This window comes from Typha angustifolia, chromosome 7 (assembly GCF_048772165.1).
Source record: "Typha angustifolia cultivar Huaian chromosome 7, ASM4877216v1, whole genome shotgun sequence".
Taxonomy (NCBI): Eukaryota; Viridiplantae; Streptophyta; class Magnoliopsida; order Poales; family Typhaceae; genus Typha; species Typha angustifolia.
In genome coordinates this window covers 15325954-15348595 of record NC_133245.1, presented here as the reverse complement: position 1 = coordinate 15348595, position 22642 = coordinate 15325954, and the positions used below count along the sequence as shown (strand labels likewise).

At 38.3% G+C, this 22642-nt stretch overlaps 4 protein-coding genes across 11 annotated transcripts; 1 reads left to right on the top strand and 3 right to left on the bottom strand.

Moving 5' to 3' along the window:
- Positions 1-2251: 2251 nt before the first annotated feature.
- Positions 2252-9455, bottom strand: LOC140763517 (bifunctional fucokinase/GDP-fucose pyrophosphorylase). Of its 2 annotated transcripts, XM_073101741.1 has the most exons (8): positions 9148-9455; positions 7989-9055; positions 7548-7827; positions 6795-7162; positions 6005-6131; positions 4377-5393; positions 3270-3988; positions 2252-3092 (listed from the first exon to the last, which is right to left on the bottom strand). In XM_073101741.1, exons 2-8 carry the CDS (start codon positions 8313-8315, stop codon positions 2697-2699), a joined length of 3234 nt encoding a protein of 1077 aa, XP_072957842.1. In that variant the 5' UTR covers positions 8316-9055; positions 9148-9455; the 3' UTR covers positions 2252-2696. The 2 variants fall into 2 exon arrangements, with proteins under 2 accessions (XP_072957842.1, XP_072957841.1); XM_073101740.1 differs by having other exon boundaries at positions 7989-9455.
- Positions 9456-9962: 507 nt separating this feature from the next.
- LOC140763519 (calcium-binding protein KIC) lies at positions 9963-10863 on the top strand. Its single transcript, XM_073101743.1, has one exon. The coding sequence runs from the start codon at positions 10276-10278 to the stop codon at positions 10669-10671; it is 396 nt and encodes a 131-aa protein (XP_072957844.1). The 5' UTR covers positions 9963-10275; the 3' UTR covers positions 10672-10863.
- A 403-nt stretch (positions 10864-11266) lies between these two features.
- On the bottom strand, positions 11267-14990 carry LOC140763518 (serine/arginine-rich splicing factor RS31). Its single transcript, XM_073101742.1, has 6 exons — positions 14908-14990; positions 14600-14748; positions 13242-13354; positions 12825-13060; positions 12070-12324; positions 11267-11543 (listed from the first exon to the last, which is right to left on the bottom strand). The coding sequence occupies exons 2-6, from the start codon at positions 14703-14705 to the stop codon at positions 11513-11515; spliced, it is 741 nt and encodes a 246-aa protein (XP_072957843.1). The 5' UTR covers positions 14706-14748; positions 14908-14990; the 3' UTR covers positions 11267-11512.
- A 624-nt stretch (positions 14991-15614) lies between these two features.
- Positions 15615-21617, bottom strand: LOC140764010 (embryogenesis-associated protein EMB8). Of its 7 annotated transcripts, none has more exons than XR_012104936.1 (11): positions 21151-21617; positions 20691-20819; positions 20181-20312; positions 19252-19394; positions 19058-19155; positions 18868-18962; positions 18444-18497; positions 17597-17914; positions 16560-17464; positions 16390-16478; positions 15615-16285 (listed from the first exon to the last, which is right to left on the bottom strand). XR_012104936.1 is itself a non-coding variant. In XM_073102420.1 (8 exons), the coding sequence occupies exons 1-8, from the start codon at positions 21535-21537 to the stop codon at positions 17693-17695; spliced, it is 1260 nt and encodes a 419-aa protein (XP_072958521.1). In that variant the 5' UTR covers positions 21538-21617; the 3' UTR covers positions 15615-17692. The 7 variants fall into 7 exon arrangements, 1 of the variants encoding a protein (XP_072958521.1); XR_012104938.1 differs by having other exon boundaries at positions 15615-16478; positions 16560-16636; positions 16909-17464; XR_012104935.1 differs by having other exon boundaries at positions 16390-17464.
- Between the last annotated feature and the right edge of the window lie 1025 nt (positions 21618-22642).

Here is a 22642-nt window from a genome sequence, read left to right as displayed (position 1 = left end):
TTCTCATGTTCTAGTCTCTCTGAGCAGGATAAGTCCATTTGTGGGGGACTTGTTTTTTGGGTATACATTGGTAGGTCTCTGTGGGGGGACCTGAGTCCCCAGTTGATCTTGTGATCACTGTGTCCTTTCGAAATTGGTTAGTTGATGAGTTATTATTGCTTAAAACCTTGAAAGTTCTTGTGACCTGGCATCTTGAGGCCTTGACCCTTGTTGTTGCCTTTGCACCATCCCTTGTTGATTCAAGGGCAAGGCTTAAAAGGGTAGTGATTGGAATCAGATACAATGGAAAGTCATCTGAGCCTCTCCCTATCCTTTTTTACAGATGACTATTCAGTGTCACTTTCAGTGGCATAAAAATGGATATTAGAATACAATAGCAATTCAATATGATCATGAATTGAGGATAACTATTTGTGTGTTAGATTGGCGGAGGAGTTCCAATATATGGAAAGTTTTTAGGATAATAAGTATGGCTGAACATGAATTGATCCAAATAAGCTCAGGTTTTCCATTATGCATTGTGAATCCTCTGCTTGTTATTCTAGTATTAGGGAAACTGAGAGTGCTTGCAAGGATTCTTCATTCAACCTCTGCTTATTTTGTAAAAAAGAGAGACAATTCCAGTTGCCACAATGGACATTTCAAATTCTTTATCACCACTTATTTCTTCTTGCAGTCAGAATGAGAATTGAAATAGGCATAGTGCATTTCCTTTCCTTGAATTAGAATTCCGTGAGTCGCGGCAACCTTCTCTCTTGATTTCAACGTTTGACTCTGAATCAGGAAGAAAATTCTTCAAAGGGTAGCTCAGTTGGTAGGACAAAAGTTCGTTGATTCGATTATTAAACCTTTCCAAATTTTGACTAGTGTTGGGTTGCTATGACTTGGTAGTGGATTGGTTGTCTGCCAAGTAGATTGATTTTGAGCCAGGAATTGTCACTTAACCTGGGAATCGAAGGAATAGTTATTCTTGGTTTACCTAACATCAACTTTTTCAAGAGTTTGACCAAACCGAACAACCTTTTTGTTGTTTATTAGGCCTTGGAGAAACTGAGCTTAGCGTAATTAAATTGGACCCATGAACTTGGTTAAGGTCTGAATGAAGATTAACTGCGACCCTAAGTGGGCCTGGATGAGCCCAAGTTTAGCAGGAAAGGTTTGATCTAGGCCTATTTAAGTGTAATATTTGTTAGGTTTTTTTTTTAATTATATAATTGCCACCGAATTTTTTCAAAATATCATCACACTAAAATCTTGATCTTTCTTAATATTTTTTGTAAATTAACAAACACATGAAATATTTATTAACGTTTTTATCTTGCATAAAAAGAAGATATTATTTCTTGTACTCATTAAATTATTGGACAGCCCTTTAATTGTTTTAAATTATTTGTACAAGGGCAATATAATTCGATTTTAATTATAATTAGTTAAATTTAACTAACCAAATGATATTTTTGAATGAGCATAAAGATTTAGTGATAATTATGATATTTTAAAAAATAATAGCAATTATAAATTTAAAAAGTTTTTAGTGATAATTATATAAAAATCTTTATTTGTTATACTCTACTTAGTATTTTTGTAAAGATCCACCATCCTGGCTGCCAAATTCAGCTCGTTAAGACATGATCAAACTCGGCTAGAAAGGGAGTTGATTCAAGCTTGATTCACAAAACAAGCTAGAAATTAATTTTGAGCTGAACTTAATCGTGAGCTAGCTTGATCAAACTAAAGAATAATAGTACAATATTTAATATTATATAACATATAAATTTAATATATATGACCAATATAATATTTAGATCGAAGATCTAAATGTTGATAACTATATAGTTCTTACACCTTCACTATTGAATCAGGCCTTGATTTAAGTTTGATTTTATTGTGAATCAGACTTGATCGAACTCAATTTAGGTTAGAATTAATTCAGACTTGAAATAGGTTCAAACTCCAAATTGATATTTCAATTCAAGATCAAGTTCGGCTCGATTACACCCCTGGGGCCCCCAATTCTACAGGGTCATGTTATCAATTATCAGATAAAATGAAAAAAAAAATGCAGTAATCTTGGCACCAAAGGCTTGTTGATAAACCACTAGCATTTCTTCAATTAATCATCAACTAAATAGGAAGAAAGAAAAAAACGAATTTTTGAAGATATAGATGACTCTTTAATCACTTGGGAATCTGTCTATGGAGAGTGCTTGTAGTCTTGGTCTACAACTGTATCTTCCTACTGCATAACAGGTTGCCAAACAATGTTTAATATTCCAAATGAACTTAAAAATACAGCATGTATTCTGGAAAAGTGGACTTCTTAAAGCCAGGAATGTCCATCCTTTATATTCCATAGAAAAAATCAAATGACAATCTCAACTTGCCCCATCTTGGTGACAAAAACATATGAGATGATTCGGAGGCCACCAACTAGATGAGAGGAATGAATACTCCACAACAAATGTACACATGCAACTACTAAACAAGTGGGATCTTAAATACCTCAGATCATGATACGTGTAACTACTAAACAAATGAGTCTTGAATACCTCAGATCATGATACGTGTAACTACTAAACAAATGGGTCTTGAATACCTCAGATCATGATACGTGTAACTACTAAACAAATGGGTCTTGAATACCTCAGATCATGATACGTGTAACTACTAAACAAATGGGTCTTGAATACCTCAGATCATGATACGTGTATGTTCCAATTGTACACCTTCACATCAAAATCTGTAGATTCTTCAAGCGCATGCCTTAGGTCTTGTGCGTGGTTATAGTCCTTAGCAAGTAGCAAAGCAAAACCACCTCCACCAGCACCGACTAGCTTGTAACCACAGCAGTAAGGATCGGCGAACGCAAATAACTTGTCTACGAGCTGGTTGCTGCAGAATGGGTCCAACTCTTGATGATGCCTCCAGGCCTCCAACATTATGTGTCCGAGCTCATCGATGTCACCGTTCATCATTGCTTCCCTTCCTATCTTGGCTAGAGTTGTGAGACGCTTGATGCTGGTTATGAGCAGGTTATCACGCTGGAGATATCGTCTAACCACCTTCTGCAAAACTTGATTGGCAAGCCTTACCTGCATAACATAATATTGTAAGAGAAATTGCATGGAACAGATGACTGAAGTACTATGCTTCCTTGAGTGTTGCTGATTCGAGCATTAAAATGGTAAAGAATATTTGATCTCACATGAAGTTATTTGATTCTTAAAAGTACAATGACGTATTAAACCAGAAAGGAAATACCAACATACTTGGCCAGTGAAAACCACTAGAAGACGCTGCTCTAACTCCAGCGTCAACTGAGGTGACACTGCTAGAGGAATGACCTGCAACCGAAGTGGTCGTTCTGGAAAACTATGAGCACATTTAATGCCAGGGTACAGGCCACCAATTTGATCTTGCCATCCTCCACCAGTGCCCATTACTTGTTCTAATAGCAGAACAATTCTAGCAATATTATCGTTACTTTCATCTTCTTCCATGAGATGCAGAAGTCCCTTCACCACAGCGGCAGCCAATATACTAGAAGTTCCAAGACCACTTCCACGGGGAACGTCTGCCCACGTCCTTACGCTTAAACCAGATACTGACAATATTTTGTGATGAATAATACCAGACACAAGAATAGCAGACTTTACAAGGCGGAATGGATCATCAGATGCAAAAGGAGCAGAAATCGATGTAGGATCGTCAATATAGACATGATTGGCAGTATCATCTACAATCAGAATGCCAAATTTTTGAGTTGTCTCTACCACTGTGCAGATTGGAAGAGATCCTTCCAAACTTATTGCCATATTCAGGACACATCCTGGACGCTCCAAGCTCCAAGGAGGTGTATCACTCCAACCACCAACGAAGTCAACCCGAACCGGTAATTTCACAATGGCTTTTGTCCTACTGAAAGTGCTTTCCTCATGGTTTCTGATAAGGTTTGATGATGCATTCATCTCTCTAATCGGCACATATTCTACGAGTAGATATCTAAATTAGTGTGACTGAAATGAAAGAGCAAAAGCTTTTAAAATGGAGTGTCATAGTTATATTTATGTAGTAGCTCATATAACTCAATAAAAAATTCCCCTATATCTTAACTGGGCTATGCCCACTTCTGAGAGAAAAAAGGAGCTCTTTTCTAATAGATAGTGAGCCAATAAGTCAAAACAGCAGATAAGGTAACAAAGAATATTTTCATAACTTTACTTACCTTAAAGGTTTAACCTTTTAATATAATGACCCAAAAACATTACTATTTCACTAATTTATATTTTACCTGTCAGATGCTTCCTGTATCCCTTACTTTGGGTTATAGACCAAACACATCAGATTGCATTACTAAGAGAGATGAATCAGTATACCTTCAAATTCATATGTTACTGCCAATGCAGTCTCACTGGCAACTGCAGCCCAAACTTTCTCTTCTACCATACGAGCAGTTGATTCATCTCCACAAGCCCTAAGAAGATCAACTTGAACCTGGTATCCTCTGCTTGGAGGAAGAACACAAGCATACTGATTCTCCAGATTAGGGCAGACTGCAAGAAGTTCTTTACAGATTTCTATTCCTAAGACATCTTTTTGTAGAATCTCCTCACACAATTGAGATAAGTTGCGTCCGACCAAACCATAGGTCAAGCAAGCCTTAGCTATCCCAGCTGCAAGATCTGCTTGATGATTACTTGAATCCATGCAGAGATTAGGAAAGTCAATAGACCGATGCAGCTCCTCCAAGCTGACACGGTATGATTTTCGCCACAAGGAAAGCATGTCTTCAGACTGGTGGTAGGATGATCCCATCAGCCACATTCCTATATTAAGCATTACAGAAGGAGCTAGGATAGGAAATAGTTTTGCGTTCCACAAACATTTGTCTTGAGTGTCTGTTGAGCTCCACAAGTCTGTTTCCTCAATCTTAAGATCATATAAGACCTTTCTCCATGGTTTGCCACAGAAAGTTCCGTTCTGTTTGACTGAAATTTTGGGATTGTCATGGATTCCACAATAGATAATAACTCTTCCCAAGCCTTTTATCAGAGGTACTTCCCAAAGACAATGACGATCAGGTAAGATGAAATGAACCAATTTTCCGGTTTGCTCACATTCATTTAATCCTCGTAACTTTACACCAACAACGATGGATTGTGAACCAATCTGTATTTTGCCTGGAAGAGATGAATCATAAACCATAGATTCCTCTCCAATCGAGACCCCAGGTGAAATTTTGCTGGACAAAATGACAGCTGTTGCAGCAATATCACAAAAGGTGGTTTCTGGTAAAGAACACAAATGCCTTCTACCTACTAGTCCTGAATTGGGCCCTCCTAAGTGATCCATAACTTCAACAGAAGTGCCAAAATGTAAAAAGGACAAGCCATCTGCAAAGGATTAAAATAATAGTAAACTCTCAATCCAAAGAGAAGTAGCATCTATCTGCATAATCTCTCACCAAAATTAACAAGAAAAATCAAGTGAAGAAGCCAAAAAAGAAAAAGGTATTGTCAGCAGAACCTAAGCACGGAATTACTAACTCATGAGAGAAGCTATCAGACCCAAAAGGAGATCACCATTGAATCTGAAAAATGCCAAGGTAAATCTGAAAAAGCTAATTCCACAGTCCACAAGAAGACATAAGGCATTTAAATTAAACTGTAAAAGAGTTTGAGATCATATATAGGTTTTTCGCGATTTACTGTCAGGGATATACAACTAGCTGCAATAACAAGAGGCAACAAAAAGTATTCTGATCCTTATGCATAATTAGAGAACTATGACAATTTCAGAAGAATAGAGAAGAATTTCATCATTATGCAGGAAAAGAACTAAAATTCTACTTACTTCTGGTATGTGATAGATACTAGGTGTTATTATGATTCAGGGAATCGGAACAAAACTTTAGCTACAATCTCCAAAAGTAAACTAAATTATTAGAAACAAGTTAAAAACATAAGATGATAAGACAGATTTGTTATTTATGGATAGGACATACAAGAACAAAAACTGAACATCTTCTGACTTCCTAGTGCGTTGACCAGCTCTTTTCCTAAGGGACGCAGCTTCAACCACTCATGTTTTGCAGGCACCCATGCTGCTACCAAGTCCTCGTACAAACTCATCTGCAATCAGTTAGAAAAGATTCAAGTCTCCAAAAAAAAAAAAAAAAAAAAACAGAAACTTAATGTGCTGACCAACGAATTTTCCTAATTAGAATATCATGATGCATGATATACAAGAAAGTTAAGCATAGAAGGTCCAGATTACTTGACCTGAGTAGAGATCAATTAAAAGATTTCTCATGGCAATACGAATATAGTCGTGCACAATTGAAGGATCAATAGAAAGGAAATAGTGCCTGGGTAACCTCTAAATATATCATTTTAGGGTGATAATTTAATGCAAATTGACCGAGCCTCTATATCATTTAAGCTGCAACTAAAAACCCTAAATGGCAGAAAGTGTATGATCCTTCCTTGGGTGTAGAATACAAAAAGCAAGGGTTCTTCTCATCAACCATAAAGTCAAAAACAAAGTTGACAGCCAGGTAGCATGAACTTTTGAGAGAAAACAACTGATCATCAAATCATGAAAAAAGCTAGTAGGGTGAGAGACCGAAACAAAAACAAGAAAAGAATTGCACCAACTTCTCTTACTTGGACAAAATGCACTAGATAAGAAAGACCTAAAATATTTTCAAATATGTAACTCGAAGAGAGATAACGAAAACATAATACTTGCTACTGTTACAGCTCGCACATCAATGCTGAATAATGGTGGCTTGCCTCTTTTCTGCTATTCATAAGATCCATTATCATCCTCCTACTTGAAGAATATGCAAGTCTAATAAGCTCTGTCCATGCTTTGCCTCTCACTGCTATTATCCCTGTGTCAAGTAATGCTCTACCATCATGTAGGATGGCTTGGCTCTCCAAAAGCTCATTCACAGTTGGCTTTTGCAGAAGATTCTCAACTAAAGAGAGTGAATAATGTTCACCCAAAGTTCCGTTTTTTGATGCTACAATAACACCATGATTAGAAGCTACATCCAGGTTGATTGGGACTGTGATAATGCAAGAAGCATCATCTGGAAGAGTCATCTTGGAAGCATCAAAACAGGGGAGAACGTCTCCAGTCATGATGAAAATCCCACCTGCTAGGTAAATCGATTGTAGTAAGATGGATTGCGATGCATTGAGGTACACTAAAGGAATATATGACAAAGACGACCAACAAAATTATGCCAATTGCCAAAGAGGAACACCCGATGACTTATTGAAGCGCTTATTCACATTAATCTTAATGAGTCTTGATAAATGAGCTTCATACTAATGATCAGCAAATCAACATATAAAACAATTGCAGTGCACCTTAAGTAAAAGGCGTAAAAGGCCTCCAGTACCAAAACCAGCTTCGACATGCAAAGGAGACATTAACTTTAAATAGTATAACTACTCACTAGCATCTATTTTCCTACTAAGATTGAAACATTCCACTACATTGACTACAATGTAAAAGAGGATTCAGGAGAAACTAACCTGAATCCTTGAAAGCTTGCCTGGCACCAGAAGAAATTGCAAGTATGTGATCAAAAAGCAAGGGAACAGGCCCATCGGGATTATCTGTAGCCAAATATGGTAGTGGCAGAAACACTTTTCCCATTGGATTAGCCCATGGAACCCTCTTAGAGTCACCTCCAGCATGAAGTAATAATATACGCTTCTTAGCAATAAAGTTCACAACAAATGGAGGGGCATCCTCATTAGAATCGCCATGCTCTTTAGATAATAGTTCATCGCATTTGCTGTCGTTTGGCATCTGCTGACCAATTAGAAGCAATTCATTTGAAAGATAAACCTAAGAATGTTTATATAAGGGGGGATATAATTACACATCTACGTCAAGATCTAACACTAGCGCTTCTTTCAAGGGGATAAAAATAAAGATCCAAGAAGTTTGCATAGGAGTAGGACGGTGACCTCGGAGAGGAGGTGGGCGGCGAGAACTGAGATGGCGTGGAGAGTGGCGGCGCCGGATCCGATGCGGGCACCGTCGGGGTCGGGGACCGCGAGCGTGACGGTGGAGGCGGCGATGCGGCCCATGCGCTTCGCGCGATTCAGGTGCCACTCGTACAGCGCCGCCTGCTCCGGGCTCGCCGCCGTCAGCACGACGGCGTCCCACGTGGCGACCCGCGAGGGGTCGCGGACCGAGAGGCGCAGATGGTACCAGGACTTCCGGAGGATGGCCTCCACGTCATCCGCCGTGGGCCCCCTCCTCCTCCTTGCATTCCCCCACCTCTGCTCCATTCACCTCCTCACGATTGGAACTCGAAACGGCAGCAAGACGACGGAGACGAAGGCCAAATAGAGCGGAGAGCAACGGAACCGAATCTACTACACTTAGACCCGATAACTAACCGACTCGTTATTGTCGTATGATTACTCATTATGGTGCTTTTCAAGCGAGAGATTTATTTGTCTTAAAATAAAGGGTATTGACCTAAGACATGCTCCTGTTCGGCTCCTAGTCAATTTTATCAAGCTCAAACATGAATTAAGTTCAAAAAGGATTCAAATCGACTCGGTCTGGCTCCTTTGATCAGGAGCGCTAAGTCAAGCTTGTTCAAAACTTAGCTCAACTAACTAGCGTAAACTAATAAATTTATAGAACTAAAGATCTACCTATTAAATCTCAATCTAGCAATTATAATATCTATTATATATTTATTTATATATAAAATTAAACCCAAATGAACTAAGTTTTACTCATGTTCGGCTCATTAATATTTTGAACTCAAATTTTGATTCATGTATTAAATGATCTAGTCAATGTTGAATTAATGTTTAACTGAAACAGGAGTTATTTGCGAACAGGTTAGATTCACAGCACTACTTAAAATTGGCTAATGGAAATTTTTTACTTTATTGTGCATTGTTACATATGGAGTCTGAGATATCTTAACCTACATAAATTGTAGTTATTACCTATTCTATATATGCGTGTATCAACTAGACATTGAATTCTCATCACCAATCAACCAAGCTACCTATAATAAAATGCATAATTTTAATATCCAAACCATTAATATAACAATGTTAGTTCTACCGGGGATAAATTTTCATTTAGAAAGAATAATACCTAAGTTTGAAGTGTGAGAACCAAGGGTTTTTTTCCGTCAACTGCGTCCTTCTACCTCTTCCCTCCTCCAAAGCTCGATTGAGAAGAGAGGAGTATTTTCCACTTGACGGTAAGGTATTTCTTCTCTCTCCTCTCCCCTTCTTTCTCTTAATTTTTCTTCTTCCTCCTCCCTCCTTTCTCTCTTCTATGTTTCTTTTCCCTATTTTTATTTTCTTCTCCCTCCGCTCCCTATTTTGCTTGACTGAGGTCGTAGTAGTTGCAAATAGAGTTGCTACAACCATAGCCATCTAGGTCACAGACCTCTTTCTTGCTCTCCCCTCATCCTCTTCCCATCTCTCACTCATTTTTCTTCCCATTTTCTCCACTTTTAATAGCGACTCCTTTTTGTCAACTACATCTCCTCCTAAAAACTTGCCTCACCACATCCTCTCAATTCATCACTGTTTGTTGCCACTACTTTCACTGTTGCATATTGTGTACCTATATTTTTCTTTGTCGTTAAGGTTGATGACAGCGATTGATGCTTGCTGTATCATATAGTTTCTTTGGTGGTCATTATTTTATCTTTTTTATTAGTTGTAGCTTAAGATCCACTCAAGATAAAAAAAAAAGATAAAAAAATAATTAGCTTATTTCTTATGATTGAATGTGTTGTGTGTTCTATTCAGATCTTGTGTACCCTTAGGGCTTGATATTTATTTATTTTTCTTTTAATGCTAATAAAGGGGCTATTCAAAACACCTGCCCCCTTTTCTTTTTTGTATCAAGCTTTGTAAATGATGATCGAATTTTATGGGGTTATCAATATTTGATATTCTCTCAACTACGAGGACGATAATAATAACAATAAGACAAAAAAAAAAAAAAAAAACAAGAGAGAGAAAGAGAAACGTCAGAACCAAAACAATAATACGACGTCACATCTCGAAACGACCAAAATAATATCTGAGAGAAGCTTCGCTTCTCCTCTGCCTCAACTATTCCTTTGTTCCTTTCCACGAACCTTCCTCGAAACTCCCTTCAGTCGAGAACTATTCTCCACCTCGTCACCGTCGTGGTCGTCACGTCCTCCATCGAAATCAATCCCATAAGGAGACGCGCATAGAGAGAAGATTAGTAGGACTCGCGATGACGGAGGAGAGGATTGTCCCCACGGCGGCCGCGGCGGCGGAGGAGAAGGAGGAGGACAGGGAGTACGAGGATCTGATGCCGGTGATGGCGGAGAAGCTGGAGGCGGAGGAGTTCGTGAGGGAGCTGTGCTCGGGATTCCGCCTCCTGGCGGAGGAGGGGAGGGGGCTGATAACGCCGGCGAGCCTGCGACGGAGCGCGGCTGCGGTGCTGGGGTTGGAGAGCATGACGGCGGAGGAGGCGGAGGCGATGGTGAGGGAAGGGGATATGGATGGGGATGGCGCGCTCAACGAGACGGAGTTCTGCGTGCTCATGGTGAGGCTGAGCCCCGGGATGATGGAGGATGCAGAGGGGTGGCTCGAGAAGGCGATCGCCGCGGAGGTGACGAGACCTTGATTTCACGATAGAGGTAAAATAATGGTTTGCCTAATCATTGTGTAAACTAGTTTTATTTTTCTACGAATATCCAAACAAACAGACCTTCATATTTGATGCACTTCTACCTTTCATCTTGTACGAAATATTGTACTGGTTGATTTACATATGAAATGTCAAATAAAAAGATGGAAGCGGTTATGAACCGTGCAACTGCTATTGTTGTTGTAGATAAACAGTGATTGTCCAATGATAACCACACAGGGAAAAAGATATAGCTATTCTGAAAGACACTCAACTAGCTCACAGCCACTCTTCTGAAGATTTAGAATTAACCACAAGAATAAGAGGATCGTTCGCACACCTGGCCTTTCGGGCGTATCATCTTTCAATCCTGGACTTACCTCTAAACCTTTATACAACAAACTAAAGGGAATTATTGGAATACAAACAGAAAATAATCCTACCACAAAGAGCCAAATAGGGTTAACCAGGTGGCTATACAAAAATTGTGCATTTCGAAAGATTCCAAAAACCAGCATCTGATTCATAGGAACACGATTCAATCTAGCATGTTAGCTATTTGATTTGTAGGGGCACTATTCAATCTAGCGTATTAGCCATAAAAAGTGGAACAAGCCGATTAAGTCCAGCAACCATCAGACATGATGGTGATATGCGTTTTATACAAAATACCAAAACAAGTTAACATTGGCACTATTTTCTACCAGATACTAAAATGAAGTTCTTCCTAATAGTTTACTGATTGGTACGGAAACCTTTAAAAAGAAAAAGGAAGCTAGTAACAGTGACACAGAAATGAAGTCGGCTGAACAATCATCATGGCATCATCTTGATAGCTTCAAGTCATGGACCTTCGGACAGGAGATCGGCTGTCAACCAAGTAACAAGAGTAAATAAATATTATCTATCAAAAAGCAATCAAACATACAGAAATTAGAGTGACTGGAGATAGAGACAATAACTCCTTGGAGTCTCTGTAAATATTTAAGGCATCACGATGCACTATTCTCCCACTAATGTAGCAAAGAAAAGATGTAAGTAGCCATAACCCCAAATTTGGAGCCTGTTATATAATGTTCCAGCACACACACCAGGAATAGGCTTATTGTATCGAACTGATGTAATGCGGGTTATTTCATACAACAGAAATATAGAACATCACTAGGATAAAAGATGTGGTGCCACCAGTCAACCAGTAAACATTTTATTTTTCATGCATGTGAGTAGTATTTCACCGTCTTTCTACAATGAATTTCTACTGAAAACCCAAACTTCACAGCCTTAAAGATTATCACATGCATAGAACTAATTAGCAATTGACAAACTAAAGAAGGTTCAGTATTTTCAGCTTAAAACTAGTTAAAAAATAAACTAAACAAGGTCTAGAATTCTCACCTTGGGTGACGACCATACTCAGGACTTCTGCTCCTATCATATGATGATCCATTATATCGATCATAAACAGGGCTCCTAGGACGACCATAATCAGGACTTGGGCGGCCCCTGCGATACCCTGGACTAGCAGAGCGGCGATATGGACTATCATCATGCCTACCATAACTGCCTCTTCTAGGACTATCAAGCCGATCACCTCGTTCATCATCATCCCTAAAGGCATATTCAACTGATACAACCCTGTCCAATATCTTGCTGCAAAATAAAATGGAAGAAACACATTGGGCATGAGATGTGAATGATGCTTCATAAATAAAACACCTCTTCAGACCTGTACTCATTCAATTGCAAAGTGGCAAATGTGCATTTGAGTATCCACAGCAAGATTTAGTGTAATTACACAAATCTCACTTTCTGGAGAGCAGGCCATAGTTTCACTACTAGTGCCAAGCAGAAAAAGCATTATAACATAGCTAAATCTTTCAGCATGTTGTCATTTGGGGTAAAAAATATAGCAAACTATGCAATTAAGAGGACCAACCTATTACTGTAGCAAGCAAAAAGAGGATGAGATTTATGAGAATCTACTAAGTAAGAATAACCTGCACGCAGAAAAGGGTCTGGGCCATTTGAACTTAACAAATAGGAGAAAACAAAAAGGAACTGAAGGATGTTCACGATAAGCTCACGAGTGCAATACTATAGCTAAAAGTTATCAGCAGAAAAACCATGAATGAGCAGCAAGGCAAACATACCTCATGTTAGTGCAGTCAAGGGCCTTTGTGGCTTCTTCTTGGGTTTCAAACTGCACAAATGCAAAGTTCCTCCTAATACGCACATTTGTAATCTTCCCATAAGGTTCAAAATGTCTTTCAATGTCACGAACTCTTGTACGTATTGGGTCAAAATTGATGACAAAGAGAGTTTTAGTTGGCCTCATGTTTCCGGTTGACCTAGAACCATCACGATTCCGTGGTCCCCGTTCTCCTTGCTGGAGGAAGAAGAACAAAGAAAACAAATTAATTCTATAATAGTCTATCTACCTGAATGGGATTGGACACACAGTAGGTACAAATAATAACAATGGAATGGTACATGGATAGCAAAAAAAAACAAAAAAAAAAACAGGGAACAATTCAACTCTGATAGTAGTGAAAGAATGTGTAACTTACCCTTGACCACTCCACTGAAAGCCTGCGTCTACTATAACCAAAAGGCACATCATCAAGTGCTCGAATGGCATCCTCAGCATCACGTTCGTCTTCAAAATAGACAAAAGCATACCCTGCAAGAAATAAGCATAAATTGAGAAGACCATAAACAGCGACTTGATAAGTTTCTGATTTCCTTTCAAGTATTATCAAACTCAGGCTACTTAATTTCAAATAAGAACAGAAAAGTACTACACCTGCATATATCTGTAGGTCTGGTGAACATTATGATAGGAACTAAGCAAGTGGTATAAGTTAAACCCAAAGTAAGAAGACATTGTTGAGCATGCTTCACACCATGAATAGAGCAAGCGCACAGTAGGCATGGCATGGTGATATCAGTAGGCATGGCATGCTGACACGGCTAGGCATGGCATGATGATATCAGTAGGCATGGCATGCTGACACTGCTAGGCATGGCATGGTGATATCAGTAGGCATGGCATGCTGATACTGCTAGGCATGGCATGCTGATTAGAATCCTCAATAATCATACTTGCACAATGGAAACTGTGGACATTTCAGAGGGGTGAGAAACGATGATCATGTGAAGGAAATGAAGAATGCCGGAAGTGAATGGAAGGAGCTGATGTACTGGCAGGAAGGTTTCCTTCGATGCAGAAGGTTTGTAGTTCCTGCGGCATAGCAAACATTTAAACATGGGGCCCTCTGTACATAAATTACAGCTCTGATCATATTGCACCAACCATCTCCTGAGAAGGCCGTATATGCAATTCTATGTGGCTACAATGGAAATGGTTTACACTATCAAACTATTACGGTGTGTGATTCGTACAAGTCCCCCACTCATGTAGTTTAAGAAAAATCACCAGCAATCCACTGGACCATTGATAACCATCAAATAGAACTCTGGTCGGAAGATTCTACAATCATCTGAATGATTACTACATGTATCAACGTCAGATGTTGAGAAATGCCTAAAATATATAAGGCATACCTAGACAAAAAAAAAGTATCTAGGATATCCTACTGTAAAGATAAAGCACATGGAATATCATCTACAGGTAAACAATGATCCCCATTGTACAGAAGAGCATTTTATACAGATTTAGAGATGAAAGTCCAGAGAAGATCTAATCCAAATCTTCAAGTTACCAAGAAAGAGGGTAACTACCCGACAAGACAATCCAAATATTCCTAATACAGTGAATCACAAACCTACATCCCCTACTTTTGTCTAGGATCAACAAAATTGAACTAGTTTCGAGGAAAGGAGTAGCTCAAAGAATGAATATGCAAAGAAACAACTTTTAGCGCCTTCTTGGAGAAAACAAACTGAAAGAGGCAAAAGAAATTACCAGATTTCATATCGATGCGATCAACCCTCCCATATCTGGAGAAGAGCCGGTCCAACTCCGATTGGCGAGTATCGTAGTCCAAATTCCCGCAGAACACCGGCCTCATCCTTCAAAATCGCGAGAACGAACACCTCTGAAAATCCCTAAACCTGGAGTCAAGTGAAATCGAAAAAGGACGTTCAAACCATGCAAAATGGAACGATCGAGAAGAACTCTTCTACCCTAGAAGCGAATAAAAGAATCCGATGATCGGAAGAGATCAAAAAAATCGAAACAACTGAGACATGGACGAGAAGGGAATAAGGAACCTTTTACTGTCGCCAGAGAAACCCTAGAAGCGAGAAGAATAAAAGAAAAGTACTCTTTTAACTCCAACGGGGGCTGGGGGGGGGGGGGGGGGGGGGGGGGTTGTGCCCATTATATAGGCAGGACTGACGTTATGTTAACGCGGTTAGAAATATCTCGTTGTAACTAAATAAGCCAGGCCCAGTGGACCTATTGCAATTTGAGTGATAAATAGAGCGCTTAGTTTTGAAGAAGAGAACAAGGTATAGCATGGACTTTGGATGGCCCAAGTTATACAAGTTTAAGCCTAGCTTAATTAACCATGAAACTCAGTATTTCGAAATGCTCATACTGTCATACAATATGAAATCCTTTAATTAAGCTCTGTCCTGTTGGTTAGTAAAAATTCTACAATGACTATGGTTGTCAAAAATATTTTACTGACTTCAGTCAAATGGTAACAGGTCGCCATAAATTCAAAACACACGTAGTAGTGGCTTCGTAACGAAAAATTTACCAAATATCAACATTAGTGGCTTCACTCGAGTCGAATTTAAGAATTACACTCTATCTTCCATTATTTCCTTCTCTTTTAAGAAATTTTTGCCTTCCCAAAATGTTCATTAATATTATGAAAATCTTCACTGTTTGTGTATTCATTCAGTAGACAGGGCATTGTCCTGTTAGCCTTCAGAAGAAAATGGAATACAATCTGATCTTGCACAGGAAATTAGGAAATACTCTACCTTCATAAAACAAAACAAAATACAGCAATCAATTCACATCCTAATATACAACAAACAAAAGACACTGGTTTTTAGCTCCTCATCAACTATAAGTATGACAAATATAACGCTTCACTACTTCACTTCTTAACCTCCTCGTACTCTGACTCTGGAGTCTGATTACCACCACCCTTCGAGCTGCCACCAGACATGTGTTGTCCTATCTTTGATACTGCCTTATTTGCTGCATCAAGCTTTTCTTTCATCTTCTCAATGTTATCTCCTCCAATCTCTTTTCGCTTACAGTTAGTGGTGGAAGAGCAATGATGAACAATGAGACAGAGGATTCTCTTTCCAATTCTAAATGATCAAGCTATTTTAGCAATCTTTTCTTCAACAATGGTGAAGAAGAAAAGCATTCGAGAGTGGAGAAGATTCATCATCAACAACTTTACATAAGATAGGCAAACAAAGCATACATATTTCTCAATCTATTGGACAAAAAAGTAGCTTTTTGTGAGAGTTAGGGTTGTTATTCTGTACTTGGTCTATGATGGGTAATAGATAGAGCACCACCTTATATCTGTCTGTTGTTCTGTGAGTATGATAAAGGTATTCGTTGGGCTAGTCATAGCCTAGCGTTTGGCTGGAGTTCCAACAAGCAGAACAACAGATTCTACACATATCAACAACAAATGGATAAGGTACTTAAGAAACATGATAGAAATGATATAAAGCTAGAGTGTTATTGGTTTATTGTTAGTTAGATAAAGGTTTAACCTTTCCCTCCATAACAGCCACACATGAAATTGTACTTCCCAAATCAATCCCAATAACAACACTAGAAGCTGATTTTGTACTGAAAACCACTACACAAAAGGAGGAAAGTTAAACCACTTTATAACATCGGCAAATACTAATCTTTACAGATTAGAACCACAGATTGTTACCTAAATGGTCTCGCCGAACTAGCCCATTTACGAGCCAAGTGAGAAGCTATCCATGTAGATTTTATGTTGCCAGATAACTGCACAACGTAGGCATGAGGATAAGAGGGTCTGTATCACATATTAAGGGCAATAAGACTAGTAAAATAGAATTCTGAAAAATTATATTAACTTACTCGAAAGTGAATTCAAGTACTTAATTGTGCAACAGGTATCGTTCCAGAACAGTATAAATTAAAACGAGGTCAACAAAAGTAGAAAGAGCAAGCAGGAGAATAAGATGTTGGATTAGATCTATCTTATACAAATAGACGGAGAAAGAGAGAGAGAAGGGTTTGGGAAAGAAGCATACGGATGCAAGAAGGGAGTAAAGTTCCCTCCGCCGCATGGCTGATCTGAGAACCACCGAGGTGGCCAAAGATGATTCCTCCCTTGAGTACAAACTCTTTAACATTTTTTTTTTTCACTATAGTGAGAAAGGAAGGACCTTTCTAATAAGTTGCCGCTCAAAAGATTTTGGAAGTGTGTGGAACTGGAGCGCCACCAATATGAGAGGAATCGCAGGTTCTCTCGTATCAAAACGGGCTGGAGCTCTTGATACTTGGAGGACAATCTTATCAGTGAAAAGCCATTCAATTCTGTGGCTTTACAATTTAATTCCAAATGACAATCTCATGATAAATAATACAGCTCCGTCTAGCATATTGCTTATAAAGAAGAATGAGAATGGGCTAAATAAATGAGAGCCCAAAGAGAAAAATGCAGGGAGAGGATAAAGTATATAAAGGATTCTATGGATTCTACCCCGAGGTCAGAGAACCTTGACAAAATAAGAGGTTCTTCTTCTGTGTATCTTCTTCTGGCGTCCTCTTATCAATTTCACAACATAACTGGGACAGTGGAATATCCTAACGATAGGCAAGAGATGTCAGTAGAGTATACAAAGAACATTGCAACTCTCTTTTAATTTAAATGGATTTTGCTTTTCAAATTCAAATAGGCAGAGAGCTGATGGATGAAAAGAGAGAGCGACGATGTACCCTTGACGGCAGACCCTTTCAATGGCAAATCAGCATGTGGAATCAAACGTGAAATGGAATGGTATGAATTGCACTGTTAGAATCAGTCAAGCCTGCCTATTGTGTGCTAACAGTTACAGATGTTGATGATTGTGGAACATCATGTAGCTCATTCCAGAAACTGTTACTGGTTCCACTGGCATATTCATTATCCAGATTCTCCAGAAACTCCATTACCACAGGATCAGTCCAAGGAGCTCCAAATGGAGCTTCAGACCCTGCTACCCAACCAAGATGCCCACCTTGCGGAGTAACTATCAGCAGACAGTTTGGATTCTCCTGTAATAGGAAGAGAAGAGAGCAATCTCTTTTAGAATCAAAATTTCATGCACTAGGAATGAGAAAAAAGACAGTAATTAGCAAGTTCAAGAGATCATGGGTAAGAAAAAGATTCATAAAATAATAATAAAAAAACAGAAAAGTGCAGTGTGGTATAACTCCAATGCTAATGACCAGCCATCAAAAGATAAAGGAATGCCCCTCTGTAATGGATTTGTAAGAAGTAGCAAAATATATGACAACTGAATATAAAATATATGAAATCCCCTCACATGAAATGATGGGAGCCTATATCCGAAAATATTAATACAGGGTGGTATTTATGTAATTTTCTCGAATTTGATGGGTATATAATCCAATTTTCATTTATTGATGGTGTCCATATGCAAATAAGCACCATACATTCAAAAACCCAAAAGAAGGTTTCATCAAATTTCAGAAAAAGAAAAGAACATATAATACGGCAGTCCAATCATAAGTGAAAATAAATAACTAGAAAAGATAGTAGTCTAGCACTACAAAAGAGTACCTTGATTTTCTCACGTGGAATTCCCCTAGATGGTGCAATTGGATCATTAGCAGCCTGCATATTAAGGAACAGGAAATAGGAATAGCATTAAAATTTAAAAGAATAGTAAAGGTACTATTTATAAACATTACCAACATTTGACATTTTATTTAGTGAATAAATTATTGAAACCTATGCAGAAACAATTATTACTGCAGTTCAACCATGATTAGAATCAAATCTACTGCATAAAGCTGGAACAGTGACCAGCAGATGTCTCCCATCATAATACGCTGCTGATATAAGCTGAATCCTTTTCACCAGATTATTGTGAAAATTTTCTTTAGCTGAAGATCTGACATCTCAATAGAACTAATACTTCACATCTTCCAGCCTTTGGTTTCTCAAGTTCAACAAAAGTAGCATAAAAAGTTATCTATATTACCTGTATGCACAATAAAGGTGTTGCAACATGCTCGATCGAATTTGAGCTGCTTGAGTTGAAGTAATAATCATCAACTGACTTGAAACCAAATGAAACTGCAAGCATGTAGAAGCTCCTTAGTGGAAGGAACCTGCTAACTGAAATGTTAAGGTCATAGAAATAGTGGTCATAAAATCAGGCTGATGTATACCACGAGTTAACCCCTGATCAAAATCTCTGACGGACTTGGCATTAGCTGCCATAGGGATATCGTACTCTCCACCGAGACCTTCAAACAGTAGCGCATGCCTGACAATTGACAGATGTTGCATCAACTATATATTACCTATCAGTTTATGAAATCATTATGTTGGATCAAATGAGAAGTTGCATAACAGGGTTTACTTTTTGAATATGTTGCACAGAGCTCTAGCAAGAGCTCTATCATATACATTATTGAAGCCTACATGGAAGTCCTCATCTGCGATTACCAGATTGAAAGGATTACATAAGGAGACTGCCCCAGAAAGAGGACAATTATGAGATTCCTGCATAAGTAGAAAAGAAATATACATCAAAATTAATAGCATAAACCATAAAGAAATAATAGTAAAGAAAACAAGGGATGACAAGGAGCTGTGACGACAGCAAAGCTCAGGTGCTCACTGGCACATCTTGAAGGAAGGAGGATGGTGCATGTAATTATTTTTTAGATGCCAATTCATTTTAGTAAAAACACAAGAAATCTGCAGTTCTGATTAATTTGAACAATCATCCTTTTGTTTTATTTGTACTTAACGTTAAAATTGCATGCAAATCAACAAGACAGCATTAAAAAAATTGTAGCACTTAATAGAAAGAGTGTAACAGCCGATAGTCGGTGCTTATCCTATATTCCTATATGGCACATGGCAATGTTTAGCATTATTTTAGTTGTTTATATAGTTCAAAATATGAGCTTTCTCAAGTTTGAGTTATGCAAATAGCTGGCAATATTACTGTGAAAAGGATAGTAGATGGTGAGCATTCGAGTCATTTGACAATCACATAGATCATGCAATTATACGAAATGCTAAAAAAAAGGTGAAGAAACAAAAGATTCGTGTAACATTGACATCAGTCTGTTAAAGTGATTCCTAATTATCACACTTAAACATTTCAACCATACTTTGCCCCAATATCCACCCTAAGTCTTCCCTGTCAATTGCAACTTGCAAATTCTCTCCAATGAGATAATAATTGTATAAGCAATCACAGTGCAAGGTCAATAGAAAGAAGTACTCAGATATTTATCCTGCAGCCTTTCTCACAATTATAAACAGAACAAAAATTACCTGACCAAGATAGCGGACAAGAATATTTGCCCCAAGAGACCAGCCAACAGCATAAATATTTGACTTAGGATAGCGTGTAGAAACATGATCGACAACTTGGCAAAGATCTTCTGTGAATGAAGCTGAATAGAACTGCATATTAGAGAAGAACTCAAATGAGAATCTTGATCCGGTCAGTTTTTTACTTCTGAATCAATAGGGGATCCCTATACCTGTTAGAACATGGTTATAAATAGTCATTACGAGGTAAGCAAACGAATGCAGCATGTTTCCAAACATAACAAAGGTTAAGTACTCAATATAACAAGTCAGACAGAAGTATATGGTACAGAAATTGCTCATCTTCTGATCACTAAATCCGCAGATGAGACTTGAGACTTGAGAGACATTGGAGCCTTGTCTCTCTTGTGATCACTCATTCCACGTAAAGGAGATACACAATGAAGCATATGGTTTTCTCGTTCTTTTCAGAAAAAAAATTTACTACTGTAGAGGCTATATCACAAATACCTGGGCAGTCGTTACAGGGCTATCGGCACAACCACGACTGTTGAATACCACAACACGCCATCCTTTATTTCTAGCTCTTACAAGCATATGCCTCACATAAGTATCATCACTGCCTCCTGTTAGACCAGGCTGCAGATAAAATCACAACTCCATGATCAGAAGAGCATCTTCACGCAGGCGAGACCAATAAGAATACAGTTTTCTTAACCGAAATAGAAAAAGATTCCAAATCAGGTACAGTTAATTCAGGAATAATGCAATTCAGCAGTATACTAATAATAGCATTAGCACTATCTAATACTCCTAAAAACAATTTCTCTTCCCTCAAGCAATTCCCTCTAATTCCGAAGTTCCATCTTTGAGCACAAAACCGTTGATTGCATTGGCGACTTACTCTACTCATGACGATGCTCTATGCCTCTATTACATTACATCACAGCAAGAAGAATAAGAACCTCACCAGAAGAATGAGCACCGGGGAATCGAGCGGCAGCCGCCGTTCGTCGCCGGAGACCCAGTCGAGCGCCACGGAGCCGTCGTCCCTCGTCCGGAGGCACTCCCGCCGGAGGGCGACGTCGGGGAGGGAGCGGAAGAAGGCGGCGAAGATGGTCTCCACGTGGCGGTTCCATCCGACGACGGGGAAGGGCGTGTAGGGTTTCTGAAGGCTGGAGAAGCGGGAGAGGAGATGGCGGCGGGATCCGATGATCTCGAGAGACGACGAAGGGGAGGGGTCTTGGAGTTGCTGGTTAGCGACGGGTTTGGGGGAGTGGAAGGAAGCCATGGTCGGGTGAAGCGAGCGGAGTGGAAGAAAGGAGCGAGGATTGGAGGAGAGAGAAGCATACGCCATTCTTTGTTAGATGCGAAAGCGAATGGAATCGGAGGAGCCAATCAGAAGCAGAAGAGGGAGAAAGTAGAAGAAGAAGCAAGTGTGTTTGGTAATTGGTGGTATTCATGGGTAGAAAAGGCATGACGACCGAAGTTTTCCCATAATTGACGCTGAAAATATTCAAAATATTATAATCTTCGTTAAATTCTCTAAATATATATATATATATATTATTATTGATGATTTTTTAAAATACTATTTATTTCTTAAATTTAGAGTGTAGAATATATATTAACGATTTTTCTCTTCCATGAAAATGAGAATTTTTTTTTATTGTACTGTGATATTGGATAAAATATTTGATAGCTTTGAAACCATTTTAACAATTTACAAGGCAAACTATTTTTTTAAATCTAAGTTTGGTTTTAATTATGAATATTAGTTTCAACTCACAGAATATGATTTTTGAAAGAATACAATAATTTTAATAGCAATTATGATAGTTTAAAAACATTCAGTGGCAATTATATAAAATTCCGAAAATTTAAATAGGTATATACACAAGTAAGCAAGCTTGAAGGGTATTTTTGTTTTTCATTTTTATTAATCAAATAAAAAATCACACTCTGTTATCACCAAACACTAGAAATTGATAACTTATTTTCTTATGAGGTAAGTTATTTTGAGATCCTTTCACCATCCAATATTACTTCCCTGATTTCACTTCTTTACGTCCAAACATATTTATGCAGTAAATTCTAAAAATTTGTTCTTTGTCATTTTATCTTTCATAATAGTTTTTTAATTTTTATTTTACATAATTGCCGTTCAAAAGGTTTTAATATCATAATTATTAGACTACTTCAAACCTACCATTTTACCGGTTAGTTATAAATAATCACAATTACAATTGAACTAAGGCGGTATAAAGATAAGTTTTTATAATACCAATAAGCAATCGCATTCATAGAGTGTCCAAATCCGTAGGCAAACCATTAATTTATTTAAGAATATTTTGTTTTTTTGGGTGAAAGAATAGAATAAATTTTTATTTATTTATCATTTAAAATAAAATAGTGGAATTTGAAAGAATCGCGTGTTTTGTAATACGACTTAAATGTAGGTA

Coding starts and splice junctions, on each gene's coding strand:
- LOC140763517 (XM_073101740.1), bottom strand. CDS start 8,315: ATGGAGCAGAGGTGGGGGAATGCAAGGAGGAGGAGGGGGCCCACGGCG. Junction 7,828..7,988: donor CCGCCCACCTCCTCTCCGAG/GTCACCGTCCTA, acceptor ATTGGTCAGCAG/ATGCCAAACGACAGCAAATG. Junction 7,163..7,547: donor GCAAGCTTTCAAGGATTCAG/GTTAGTTTCTCC, acceptor TTTACCTAGCAG/GTGGGATTTTCATCATGACT.
- LOC140763519 (XM_073101743.1), top strand. CDS start 10,276: ATGACGGAGGAGAGGATTGTCCCCACGGCGGCCGCGGCGGCGGAGGAG.
- LOC140763518 (XM_073101742.1), bottom strand. CDS start 14,705: ATGAGGCCGGTGTTCTGCGGGAATTTGGACTACGATACTCGCCAATCG. Junction 13,355..14,599: donor TCGCATCGATATGAAATCTG/GTAATTTCTTTT, acceptor TATTTCTTGCAG/GGTATGCTTTTGTCTATTTT. Junction 11,544..12,069: donor GAGTATGGTCGTCACCCAAG/GTGAGAATTCTA, acceptor CTTGGTTGACAG/CCGATCTCCTGTCCGAAGGT.
- LOC140764010 (XM_073102420.1), bottom strand. CDS start 21,537: ATGGCGTATGCTTCTCTCTCCTCCAATCCTCGCTCCTTTCTTCCACTC. Junction 19,156..19,251: donor CTGTGCAACATATTCAAAAA/GTAAACCCTGTT, acceptor GTCAATTGTCAG/GCATGCGCTACTGTTTGAAG. Junction 18,498..18,867: donor CACCTTTATTGTGCATACAG/GTAATATAGATA, acceptor CTTAATATGCAG/GCTGCTAATGATCCAATTGC.